The 15000-nt window shown below is 31.3% G+C and overlaps 1 protein-coding gene across 12 annotated transcripts in view; it reads right to left on the bottom strand.

Annotated features, from left to right (window-relative positions):
• The window catches only part of LOC115222488, a 961211-nt gene that overhangs the window by 89568 nt on the left and 856643 nt on the right, over nucleotides 1–15000 (bottom strand). For 6 of the 12 annotated variants that reach the window (XM_036498853.1, XM_036498859.1, XM_029792720.2 and 3 more), the window contains one exon: nucleotides 9546–9611. The exons of the other annotated variants lie outside the window; for them this stretch is intronic. In XM_036498853.1, coding sequence (XP_036354746.1) covers nucleotides 9546–9611 — 66 coding nt within the window. The remainder of the gene's footprint in view (nucleotides 1–9545; nucleotides 9612–15000) is intronic. 12 annotated transcript variants of the gene reach the window in all.

The following is a 15000-nucleotide window of genomic DNA, read 5'->3' as shown; positions in this document are numbered from 1 at the left end:
AAGGGCATTGGCTAAACACTTCTCTTCTGGAGTTTAAAAATGTCTTCAGATCAAGTGAGTTTTTCAAGATTCTTACTCTCTCAACCAAGCAAAGCTGAGGCATTTATCTTGCTGAGGCATTCCTCTGGTTGTTTTAGGAGCCTCCATTTAATACTGTATGGCATGCACTCCTTCTTTAAATGCCATATGTAGGTGGCCTGGGACATGATGTTGTGCTTCCTCTATCCTAAAGAAGGGTATGTGGTTGCTGAAATATTGCTTAAAGGGGCTGCCTGTGTAACAAAAAGCCTTCTAAATATGTATTATTGTTCCTATTTTGGATATATGAACTACTGACGATATATATATAGTATGCATATATAAACAGAAATAAATTATCAAATAGTGCAGAAGTCAGTAGTATTGCTTCCCAGTAAAACAAAGCACCATCCCTGTTCTTGGTCTGTTCATGGCTAGGTGTTTCAGATGAGTAAATACTGGCATTGATGTAGCAACATTTGAAATTTTGTCTAGGTTAGTCTAACCAATGAGAACTAATCAAATTTACGTTAACAAATGTAATTTGGTAAGTTAAAAACCTAGGTTCTAGATTACCCACATCTGGATTGTACATTCATTTAATGTTCTTCCTACAGGTAAGATGAAATTTTTTATGTTTGCCACCTGCAAACCTTTTTGCTAGTATATATATACAGTGAAACTTTACTGTAGTGGTATATATTATCAACTGCTATTTCCAGTAAATGTTGGTGTATATATGTGTGTATGTATGTGTATGTTTGTGTATCTGTGTTTGTCATCCACCATCGCCTGACAACCAATGCTGGTGTGTTTATGTCTTTGAGAGAGTGTGTGCATGTGTAGATATATGGATGTGTGTGAATGCAATGAGTGTAATCTAGAAGGAAGAAATGTGTATTCATCAATGAAGGTAGAGTATTACTTGATATTTATTGGAGTCAATACTTCATGTTTTGAAACTCAACTTTTCATGTCTCTGATTATCATGCAAAATATGATGAATTTATAATTTATAAGAATTCAAAATTTGCTTGAAGACTGGAGGTAGACTGAAGTAGAAAGAGTAATGTTTCAGCTCCAATAACTATAGCATTACAAATGCATACATGCACACACACACACACCACACACACACACACACACACTCAGACATAATATCATATTTAGCTTCAATAAAAACATCATATATATAAATATATATATATATAATCATCATCATCATCATTTAACATCCGTCTTCCATGCTGACATGGGTTGGACAGTCCAACTGAAAACTACCAAGCTAGGGAGCTGCACCAGGTTCCAATCTGATTTGGCATGGTTTCTACAGCTGGATGCCCTTTCTAATGCCAACAACTCTAAGAGTGTTGTGGGTACTTTTTACATGCCAACAGCATGGGTGCCAGTTACAAAACACTGGCATTGGCCATGGCTATGATCTCACTTGGCTTGACAGGTCTTTTCAAGCATGGTATATTGCCAAAGGTCTCAGTCACTTGTCAATGCCTCTGTGAGGCCCACAGTTTGAAGAATGCCTTTTACATACCACTGGCATGGGTGCCTGGTATGTGACTCTGACACTGGGCATGACTATGATTTCACTTGGCTTGATGGACCTTCCCAAGCATAGCATATCACCTGGGTTTATCTCTTCCACAGGTTCCCTTCATAGTTAGAGATGAGCACTTCATACAGGTGTCCTCATCCATATGCATTACATGAGCATACCAGTTCAGTGGTCTCTCTTGCACACCACATCTCATGTTTCTTATGCCCAACTTTTCTCTCAAAACGTTTACACTCTGTTCTACATGCACACTGACATTGCACATCCAGCAAAGCATCCTAGCTTCATTTCTTTCAAGCCTTTGCATGTTCTTGGCAGTCAAAGCAGATGTTTCACTGCCATGTAGTGTGGCTGTTCACACACAGGCATCATACAGTCTGCTTTTCACTCTGAGGGAGAGGCTCTTTGTTAACAACAGAGGTAAGAGCACTCTGAACTTTGCCCATATATATTAATGTTGGTTTTTTTGTTCAGTTATAATAAAAACAATTTTACACTAGTGTGATGTGTTACATATGTTACTCTATACTTTTGTAGAGTACAAGTTTATAATTCTAAAACAAGAATGTTGTTGACAGTGACTTCAAGATTTCAGCTAGCTAAGCTATCTTGACTGTAAATATGCTGCCTCAGAATTTACTTCCCTTTAAGCAACACTAGTATAGAAAACATAGGATAAATAAATGCTAAATTCACTTGTTTCTTTGAATCCCTTTAATTATTTGTATATTATTGTCAATTGTCACTATATAAGTTATTGTCATTGATGCTTTGTCTTATTCATTATTGGTATTTTAATATTGAAGCAAATTAACTAGGAATAAAAATGCTAGCAACTTTTGCACAATCAAAGTCTGAAACTATAATTAACCCTTTAGTATTTAAACCGGCTATATCCGGCCAAAATATTTAATCTGTTTTATGTTCAAACCGACCAGATCCAGGCCCTCACACCTACCCTACAATGTTATTCTACACCATCAAGATCTTGAAGATATGAAATAATGCATAATTTATTCAAATCAATGTGAATCAATAAGCATTATGTTTGATAGAATAATCAGAACACTAAAGGGTTAACAGGTGTTCAGAAAAAAATATCCACTCATAAGGATAAGATTGTTAAAATATTTGAGCACTATTAATCCTTATATATACATAATATTTAATATATCCAACAACTTATATATTATATATAAGGACATATATCGGCATTACATGCTTACAATGCTATGAGAATTATATAAGTTGAACAGGGTCAAAACAATTGCTTAGAAGTGTTCCATGTAGTGAATGTCTAGACATTTGTGCAAATGGAAAATTAAAAATGTTCCTTTTTCCAAAATAATGGAAAGTGATAAACTATGAAATGCAAAAGAATAATATTTTATAAGAATTCTAAATTCAAAACTAAACCAAAAATACTATTTTTGAGATGAGGAATTATGTACATTATTTACAATGGATGGTTAGGCGTGCTCACTTTGTTTGTTGTTACCACAATGCTTCAGCTGATTTACTCCCCATCCGTCATCAGGTGTTCTGATGGAATTTCAAATATTACCCTTTATTTGACTAATGGGGTACTCTGTTCTCATTACTGAGGTATTCTTTTATGCTGATGTTTTTTTTTGCTGACATTATTTCCCAAGTCCCTACCTAGGACTGAACTCAGAATCCGAGGGTTAATAGCCTGTGCTCTTATCCACTATGCTATATGCCTGAAACATTGTGGTAACAACAAACAAGGTATATGCTATATGCCCCAAATGTGGTAACAACAAACAAGGTGAGGATACCTATCCATCCATTGTAAATAATGTAAACAAAAAATAGTCAACACCACTACTAAAACCAACCTTCTCTATACAGATTACCACATAACATGTCTTTTTGAAAAGTTGTAAATAATGAAAGAGCTTACACAACATGAATCCTGCTTTCCAAAAGATTGTGTCCTTTTTCTAAGATTTCATATATAATTAATGATTTTCAAGTAGAGAAAATCTTTCTTCATATATATTATTGCATCAATAATTCTTTCTAACAAATTTTAAATATATATATATATGGAATTATTTTTATTGCATGCCTTCCTACATCTCCTACCCTTCAATCTCATTTCTGATATTTTAACAAGTTCAATTTTTAGGAGAAACAATATTTTGCCATACCACACCTCCCCCAAAATTCCTTTTTATCTTTCATTTCTTATAATATTTTTTTAATCTTCTTTACAAAGGTGGTAAACTGACAGAATTATTACTGTGCTGGGCAAATTGCTTAGCAGCATTTCTTCTAGCTTTATACATTCTGAGTTCAAATTCCTCAAAGTTCAAACTTCACCTGTCATCTTTTTTGAGGTCAATAAATAAGTATGAGTTAATTCCTAGAAGTTGATGTAATTGACTAGCCACATCTCCCAAAATTTGAAATTTTGTTCCTATAGCACAAAGAATTATTATCTCCTTTACATTCCATCATCACTTTATTACCTCTATTATCCTAGTTATATTTAAATTTTCAATTTGATAATTAATACTCTTATATTTTGTTTACATACATTTTACATTAATATCTTGAGCATAAATACAGCTTTAATACTGATAAGTTTTATATAGACTTTCACTTATACCTATATGCAGATCTGTCATATATGTTAGAGTGAACTCATGTCCACTAGATGTGAGAGCATAGGCTGGACTCTGATAGCCTCTTAGTATTTTTAGCATTCAGTTGAACACTATACGGAAACTTTTTAATATGGAAAAACAAAGCCTAAGACCAGAAAAGCAAAAGTTATATTTAAAGCTCCTAGTTTCCATCACCTAATCTTGCAATGGTTTAATAGCAAAATGAATATACATGTTCACTAAATGTCGTGTTACAGTTTATTTGGTGAGTGTTAAGTTCTATCCCTATGTCAGTAAATTTAATTTATACTCTATTTCAAGTAGAATAATTATGAAGTGTCCCAATTCTGAGAATAACTAGTAAGAAAATATCCCCAACAGGTACTAAAAGAAATGAGAATAATGTATACATGCACACATTGAATAAAGGTTTTGTTTGGAATTTCTGAGGATGTTATTATGTAATAAAACACAAGAGATTTTTGAAGAAGGTCAGTAAGGATCTCCAAAAGATGTCTAAAGATGTCTAGAGATGATGAACCGAGATGAGAATACTAGTCTAAATACATGTCTATAAAAATGATAATTTCTTTCAGAAATTTTGACAAATATATATATGAGTATGTATGCATGTGTGTGTGTGTGTATGTATGCATGTATGTATATGTGTTCGTGCATGTACATATGTGTACATACATTTACATATAAATACATGTATGTGTGTGTATATATATTTATATTCACATATAATTATATACACACATACACACATACTTAGATATATATATATTATATTTATATATAATTACATATATATATAAGACTCTACTCCCAGGAGAGAAGATGGGAGAGGTATGCAGTAATATATATCTGGAAGATTCTGGAAGGAATTCAGTCAAATTTTGGCATTGAAAGCTACACCAATGCCAGAACGGAACGACACTGCATCGTGCCAAAGATCCCAGCAATGCCATCACACTTCAAGACCAGTTACTGCAACAGCCTGGGTTTCAAGGGCCCACAGCGTTTTAATATTCTCCCAAAGAGTCTGAGGAACTTGCACAAAGTAGATGTAGGGGTTTTTAAATCAAAGCTGGACCTCTTCCTGTCGAGAGTCCCAGATGAACATACCGCATTGCAAGAGGTAGCTATATCAAACTCCATTCTTCACCAAGTGCCACATATTAGAGGAGGCTCTTAGTAATAACAGTGTAGCAAAATGGCGGTGCATCAGCATGGCCGCAGCTCTGAGCTGAAACTAAAAAGAAAAAAAAAATACATATACACATATAATTATATATGTATATATATATATATATATATATATATATATATATATATATATATATACACACACATATATATATATGAGAAGTATTGGTATCTAGTAGACCAAAAGAGTGTCAGGTAACACTAAGTAAGTGCTATGGACAGACCATTAGTTGAACTCTTGGTTCGATAGTGATATGAGTGAGGAGTCTAATGTGGGTCTTGTATTAGCATGCATATATATATTAGAGAGAAAGAAATAACAAAATCAAGGCTGTGAGGAGTTTTCAGGACATTTATAAGGAAATAGTCTTGCAGCTGTTTCAGAGAAGGTGTGAGAAGACTAAATATAACTTTCTCACACCATCTCTGATGAAGGGATATCCATATTATCCCAGAAACAGCTGTAAGACTATTTCCTTATAAATGTCCTGAAAACTCCTCACAGCCTTGGCTTTGTTATTATATTCTCTCTAATATATATATATATATATATATATATGGAGAGAGAGAGAGAGAGATAGAGAGGTCGTTGCCAGTGTCACACGACTGGCTCCTATGCAGGTGGCATGTAAAAAACACCATTTGAGCATGGCTGTGGCCAGTACTGCCTGACTGGTCCTTGTGCCGGTGGCACATAAAAGCACCCACTACGCTCTCAGAATGGTTGGCATTAGGAAGGGCATCCAGTTGTAGAAACTCTGCCAGATCAAGATTGGAGCCTGGTGCTGCCATATGATTTGCCAGTCCTCAGTCAAATCATCCAACCCACACTAGCATGGAAAGCAGACGTTAAACAATGATGATGAGGATGATGAGAGAGAGAGAGAGAGAGAGATACACATAATTATACATATAATATTTATTCAAAAGTGTGTCAGCATGAGTTGCTAATCAATTTTTTATTCCTGTTCCTCTGATATGCCTGAAGGTAAGCAACTCACACAGACTCATGTTTGAATAAATAATATTATTTCACTCTAGCTAACATAATTAAGTAGTTTCTCACTTAATCGCATTCAGTTCCTGTGTCAAACCAACATCAAATATATACATGTACACACACACACACACACACACACACACACACACATGAGGAGCAAAAGGAAACACATGTAAATGAATAAAAGAAAAATGTTTCTAAGTAAGTGGGGTATCATACAAAAATAAAAGAGTAAAATTTTTTATATGTGCTGTATACTGGATCCAAAATTTTTTAACTGATCTATCAATATCAATTAAAAACATTCCACTTTTTCTTTTGATGTTTCAGATATATATATTTAGTAACTTCATAGTATGTCAGGAAAATGCATATACTCTTCCACATTGAAAATGCATATACTCTTCCACATTGAAAATGCATATACTCTTCCACATTGAAAATGCATATACTCTTCCACATAGAAAATTTATGTATTATTTCTTTTGAGAATAAAGGAATAGAAGTGGTGTTTTGGGTAGATTTTTATCAATGTGTATCTTTCTATTTTACATTAAAACCCACAGATTTTCTTTCATATGTAAACAAGTCTTTGGTTATCTTAAAATATATTGGACTAAAGAAAAGAATAATATCAGTTCAGTTTCTTTCTTTTGCCTTAAATGGTGAAATAAAATAAACAAAACATATAAAATAAGCATAAGAAGAGACACGATTGAGTTTTAAGTAAATTTGTTGAAAGAACATCAACCTTATGGACGAGAGGTTGGTAAGAGAAGAAGTAGCATATTATATGTCAGTTAAGAATGTTAAAGATGGCGGAGCAGGTGAGAGAGCTAACTGGAATAATAATAGTAATAGTAATAATAATAATAATAATTATAATAATAATAATAATATAATAATAATAATAATAATAATAATAATAATAATAATGATGATAACGTTAATAATAATAGCATTAATAATAATAACAATAATAATCATAATGAAATATAACAATAAGTGGGAGAGGAGAAGAAGGAGGTAAAGGAGAATGCAACAGAACCAATAGATCTGATGAGAGAGAGAGAGAGAGAGAAGAAGAAGAAGAAGAAGAATTGTGCAGTTCAAGAGAGGTGTCTTATTCTTTCTTTTGAATAGCAGATATTTGAAATGCTCTTTAAGTCCAGAATTACATTTCACTGCTGTTAGTCAAGCTTGACAGAACTAATGTCCGACAATACTTTTCAGTGATATCTGCTTTAATATCTGAAGTATTTTGCAACATCTGTAAATTGTGACTTTTTCTTTTTCTGTTTGGGAATTTGAATAACTGAATTCTTTCCAACAAAACCATTATTATTTATATTGCATTAGAATGTAACAAATTTGTATAAAATTGAGTTTATCAGTAAATGTTACTGCATGAATACAAACACATACATACACACATATGCACACACACACACATTTATATGTATGTATATATAAATATACATGCATACATATATACTTACATATATATATATACATGCATACATATATATTTACACCCACACACACACATGCACATACATACATACATACATACATACATACATATATATATATATATAATATATATATATATATAATATATATATAATATATATATATATATATATATATATATATGTATATATATATATGCATATTGGCAATCATTGACACAAATTAAACCAGACAAAGAGAATGATTTAAGAATTCCATAACAAGAGTCCTCATGGAAATGAGAAGCTAAATATACATAAATCAATAAATCTATTCATTCAATTTGAATATTGTTAGGGAGAAATTTTATTTATTTTGTATATTTATTATTACTTCTTATTGATGTTAGGAAGTTAAGTTTTAAAGATAGGAAAAAGTACATTCAGTGATTGCAAGGAGAGAGATTTCCTCTTTTACATTTTAACCAACGTGTTTGCCAAATTGATAGAAAATTTTCTTTCACACTTTAACAACAATGGTTTTGAAGATTTTTGAGAAAATCTATGAAATACAACAGATAAGTTAAGAATTTCACGAAAGTTATGTCCTTAAGTAAAAGAATGTACCAATAACTTAATGAAAACTAATATAAAGAACCTTTGGATTATTATTTAAATCTGATACATCTCCAAATAACAGAGAAATTTATTTATAATTTGAATTAGCATTTAACTTCAAAATAATTTTACATTTTAAATTCATAAAAAAATTTTGTTTTCATAAATGCTTTACTGTTTTAATTAATGTTCTTATTAAGGACTCATTAGGAATTTCAATAATTGGAATGGTTTTGCTTGGAAGGAAACTAATCTTAAAACTGTTAACTCTTATTTATGTAAAACGCAGATCGGTGAGTGAATAATGGTTGGATGGATTGGTCAACTTCTCTCTCTGTAGAACATTGATCAGCACTGCTACTATAAAATTATCTTCCTTCCCTTGGTTCTCCATTTTTGCTTGGTAAAGCAAACTTCTTCATTGGACAGACAAAGAATTAACAAAAATTACAAAAAAAAAAAATGTCTGTCTCTCTCTCTCTCACTCTTTTTCTTTTTTTTCTCTCTCTGCCTACCTGCCTGCCTGCCTGCCTGCCTGCCTATTTGTTTGATTGATAGATTGATTGATTGATTAATTGAGTGAATTATATGATTGTTGAACTGCTTGACTGACGTCTTGTTTGTCTGGTGGTAAATGAGCATTTTTGTTAATGTTGGAAATGTGTGATAGATACATGTTCATTCAGTGAAGAACTTAAGTGAATTGTAATAATAGAAGCATTAATAATAATAATGATAAGAATTGTTTTATGGGAGAAAACTATTGTAATTATTATGTCTGTTGCTATTGTGATTGTAGAATTACTGTAGTAGTAGTAGTAGTAGTAGTAGTAGTAATAGTAGTAGTAGTAGTGGTGGTAGTAGTAGTAGTAGTAGTAGTAGTAGTAGTAGTAGTTGTAGTGGCAGTAGTGGTGGAGTTGGTGTACGTGGTGGATGTATGTTAATTAGAATAAATGATTATGTAGTTATGGTAGTTATTATCAGTAGAAGTAGGAGTAGTGTCACTGGATGTCAGCCCAGTGGTGACAGCTGTCTTAACTCACATAATACACACTGTACGTAGGTGTTGTTTGACCCTCCATCTTCCACACGGCTGTCGTCCTCAGCATCTGCAATGCAAACAAAGATGCGGAGACTGGAATGTCAGAAATAGGTCCATTTCAGGGACTTAGTAGGCCTGTCACCAACGGGCACCGATCTGCGTGTTACAAATAGAATTCAAACTTAGGTTGTAAAATGTAGAATAATCTCTATAGAAACTATATTTGTGAATTTGGTAGGATTATTGAGTTTAAGTCTTAATAGGACCTGTGAGACGAGACAACCAGTCCCGCAGATACAAGCAGTCATTTGGTGACAAAGCAAGTGACAAAGCAGTGACAAAATTTTAATAATGAAATCTTGGAAATAAAATTTTCAAACATACATACATACATATATATACACACACACACATATATATATATATATATATATATATATATATGTATGTATATATATATATATATATACACGTATATATGCGCACAGTTATGATATGAAGTAATGAAGTAATGAAGCAATGATATGACAGAAATCTTTTTCAAAAATAAAAAAATGAAAGTTTTTTCATTCTAATTACTGAACATATACATAAATTAAAAGTTATGATTTAGATTAGAATGCCTTTGAAACAGAAGAAAAATATTTCTGTGTATAAACAAAATGAGAAACTAAAGAAAAGATCTTAGTTCCACTTCATTCAAATGGTATAGTCATTGCAGATTATTGTAACTAAAAGGTGTTTTATATATTTGCTATCTAAAAAACAATAATGTGTGTAAATCAATATATAGTATATATATATATATATATATATAGATATATATATATATATATAATATATATATATACTATATATATATACATATATATATATATATATATATATATATATATATATATATATATGTATGTATATATATATATGTATATATACATATACATATACATGTACATATATATATATATATAAAGATGATAAATGAAGAAAGAAACCTATGTTTTTTTAAAGAAATGAGATGGAACAAAAGATTTTATGGTGAAATTAAATAAATCATAAATGAACATAATTGAGAAAATATTTTATCCATTATTATCATTATCATCAAATATCCTTTTTTTTAATTATCTATCTCTTTCTTTTTATATTTATTATTTTTTTAAAATTCAGTATAATTGCTCTCATTCAAATAAGAACAAAATGTAAAATAAAAAGTTCAGATAAAAAGTTTTGTAAAAATATATTCAGTATGATATGAGATGAAATCAGTGAGAAAATCAAATGATTTACGTTATTATAGATATGCAATTATATAAACATTTTATATCAATGTGTTTTTATTATTTTTTTTTTTTACTAAGTGAAAGTTAAATGAAAATATCATTTAATAAACACTGGCTGAAAAACAACAATAAACAAAACCACAGTGATGCTCTATTATTGTAATCAGATCAAGAAAATTAAATTCTTTTATGAACTGTAGTTTATTTTCAAGTAGAAGAAAAGAAGGATTATAAAGAATTTTATGATCTAAATGTTCATTTATCACATGACAGCTACATCAATACATAGAGGGAGAGAAGAAACATTTAACAACATATACATACAATTATGGGAATATATCACAAGGATTTGGAATTTTTGTGTATTGGGAAGGAAACATGGGATATAAATGGCACACAACAATTACAATCAAATGAAGCATCATTTGGGAAAAAATAAAAGACAAGCAGAAAATAACAGAACTAATGTGGTTTACATAATGTGTTAAAAAGAAGGTAAGATGGTGGTAATGTAGAACAAATATAAGCAAATGAATGGTGAGATAAACCATAATGAAGAAAGTATAATCAAATGAGAAGTTACTTAAGCTCCATTAATAGTTGATGTATTAGAGATGCATGCATGTATGTATGAATGCAAGCATATATACATACACTCACAGACACATGCACTTACATACATACACACATACATACACACATGCATACAGACACATGCACACGTACGTACATACATACATACATACATACATACATATATACATACATACATACATCTTTCAAATGTTCTGAAGATTTCCTTGTAGATGTTGATAGTTTTTGTTATTCAAGTGACTTAATTATCAGTGAAGGGGTATATTTTGAAAGCATAGTACTCTGAGGAAGAACATGGTGGAAAAAGTTCAGAACACTAAAAGCTTTGGAGGAAACAAAGAAGGTTTCTCTCTATTGAAAGGTGATTGTAGGATACCTGCGTGCAAAATGCAGTGTTGCATGGTAGCAATACATGGCATTGAATGAGGAAGATATATGAAGGCATGAAATTTAATGGCAATCATTTTTGATAGATGTGTAATGCTAGTATGCATGAATGACTGAACCCAAATGAACTGAGAGAAAAGTGGTATCTGAAGAATTAAATGTGGTCTGCAAGAGAAAAGACCATATTGGTACAGACATGTGATATGTATAGAGGATGGCAGTTGGGTAAAAAAGTGTTAAGTAATCCAAGTAGAAGGAATCTGTATAAGTGGAAGATCAAAGAAGACATGGGAAGAAATGATAAGAGCTGATCTCAGAAGGCTGAACCTCAAAGAGCATAATAAAGAGATGCATCAAGCAGCAAGATGCTGTACTATATAATCCAACCAACCTATGCAGATACTGAAAACTCAGATGCAAAACAAAAGATGATGGAACTGTTTATTACAAGGATAATGATGATGATGATGATGATGATGATGATGGTGATGGTGATGATGGTGATGATGATGATGGCGGTGATGGTGGTGGTGGCGGTGGTGGTGGTGGTGGTGATGTATGTATTATTAAATAAATTTTATTTAACATTATATGATTAATAAAATATTCTCAAATAAGGAAAAAATAAATCAAAGTGCAAGATGCAAACTGAAAAGGGAATATAATATCAAGTGGTGAGTGGTGTAATATAAATTGTCTAGCAATATGTGAACAGATGATATAAGCTTGAGGAAACATAAGGATAATAAGAGCACAGATGAATTAAGCTACAGATAAAGTGAGCTACAGATGAAGTAAGCTGCTGCAAGGGATTATAACAGTGAATGCATTGATATTGACATGATCATGCAAAGAGAAATATCAAGCAACAGATGATGAAAGTAAATATTTAGCAAAAGAAATACAAACAAAAACTAACAGTGTGTTATAGTTAAACAATAGTGAATAACTTATGTAACCTATCCATGAAAATATTAAGACAAGAGATTATATAAGATATATTAAGAAAATAAAAAGTGATTGTTTCAAGCCCACCAGTTCATTAGGCTGGAGTTTACCCCAGTTTTTAAGGCATTTAAGCAACTGATAGTACAAACTGCTCCCTGAATAGAATCTCATTCTGTCATAGAGTAAATTCCCAGTAGCTGCTGCCACTGATTTTCCTGTGACTGGACCAAAGCAATGTGAAATGAAGTAACTTAGTCAAAGACACAATGATCACAGTCTTGTGATCAAAGTATGAGCCCACACCATAACCACAAGGCCATTTGCATGGTTAGCATGTTGAGTTAAATTGATTAGACTGTAGCAATGTTTATGAAATAAATGGCTAGCTCTCATCTGATGAGAATTACAATAATAAAAAATGTTGGATGACAATTATGGAATAAAAAATGTTGGATGACAATTATGGAACTATGTATAATATAGATCAAATGAAGAACAAATAATGATCTAAGAGGTAAATGTTTGCATATGTCCTTACATAACAAGAAGGAGGGTTGTTTATTACATTCTACTTGATATGACATGGAGTAAGTAACTGCTATTAATAAATAAGTACCACTTGATATGACATGGAGTGAATAGCTGAAAATCATTCCAAAATTTATTATACAACTAAATGATTCTAAACTAAGAGTAGTTTTTCATGGTAATTTTATGTAATCATTTCTACTATAGGCACAAAGCTTGAAATTTTGGGGAAAGAGGATAGTCAGTTACTTAGAACCCAGTGCTCAACTGGTATTTTATCAACCTTGAAAAGATGAAAGGCAAAGCTGACTTTGGTGGAATTTGAATTTAGAATGTAAAGCTGGAAGAAATGTCATTAAGGATTTTGTCTGGTATGGTAACAATTCTGCCAACTCATCATCTTAGTAATAATAATGAGGATGATGATAACGATGAAGATAATACTTATAAATATTAATCTCTTACATGTATGCATTCATGTGCAGAACTACATGTCAGTGTATATGGATTAAAGTAATCATTTATGACTTTATACACTCCTTACATATGTGTGTGTGTCTGTATATGTGGTGTGTGGTGTGTATATTATATGTATATAAATATGTATGTGTGTTTATATATGCCTACAGACATGTAGGAATACAGGTGTGAAAAATGGTGGAGAAAATAGCACTCAGATGTCAAAGTTAGAGTAAAATAAAGTGTTTTATTGAAGGTGAAACATTTCACAAACTGTTGCCCAGAATTTCATGTAATTGATGATCAAATTAAAGTGAATTGTTATAATAATGTAGTGGTTTATAAATATTAATAAATGAAACAGTAATAATTATTTAGCAATTTATGAGATAAACATTTAAAGTTGATTGGATATGGGGTGGTTATCATTCTTCAAAATTGCTAGAAATGGTAGGATGAAAACGACTGACTGCTGATGAAAAATAATTTAATCATTAGAAATTAGTCAAAGTCAAAATTAAAACCAGATTAAATAGTTCACATTTATATATGGTAACAAGCATAATAATTGCAATCCATCTTGGAAAGAGCAAGCCCATACAGGCATAAATCCTACCCTCACTTTATGAAATATCTGCTATGCTTAAGCAAGAAATATTTTATATTGTTTCAGGATAATTCAGTCTTGAATTGAAAGTATGGACTATTGAACTATTGTAGACATTCTTTGACATTTTTGATTTCAAGACCTTTACTGTCAAATGATTAATGTATAAAACCATCCCCCATTATTACATATGTTTTTTTAAGTTCTTTTGTTATTACTTTGAATGTGTTGGACATATTTTCCCACTTTTGCACTTGTATTGTTTCCTTCCAACCATTGCATTCGATCTTTATTCATTTTTTTCTCCTTTTAATTTTTCCTTTTACCTTTTAGTTTTCATTAGGTCTTTCAATGACCCTTTATATGTAATGCTGATGTTTAGCACGTTACTCTTATTATATTATTATTCTATTGTAGTGTTTCTTTTAGCACTCCAACTTTGAATTGATTTGATTGATTTCTTTTTACATATCCTCAAATATATTTTCTCCATCTCCTTACATATTTCAAAACTGAATTTTATGTCTTATTTTGATTGAATTTTATTCTGTCTCTGTGTATCTGTGTTTGATTTGTATTTCCTTCACACCCTACAAGTAGGATGCAATGGAAATCTGCCTTTAGGCTTATATCAATCTAATTTCCGTACT

Source organism: Octopus sinensis, linkage group LG2, assembly GCF_006345805.1.
Source record: "Octopus sinensis linkage group LG2, ASM634580v1, whole genome shotgun sequence".
NCBI classification, from domain to species: Eukaryota; Metazoa; Mollusca; class Cephalopoda; order Octopoda; family Octopodidae; genus Octopus; species Octopus sinensis.
Note: the sequence above shows the minus strand (reverse complement) of the source record. Positions and strands in the feature narration are given on the sequence as shown.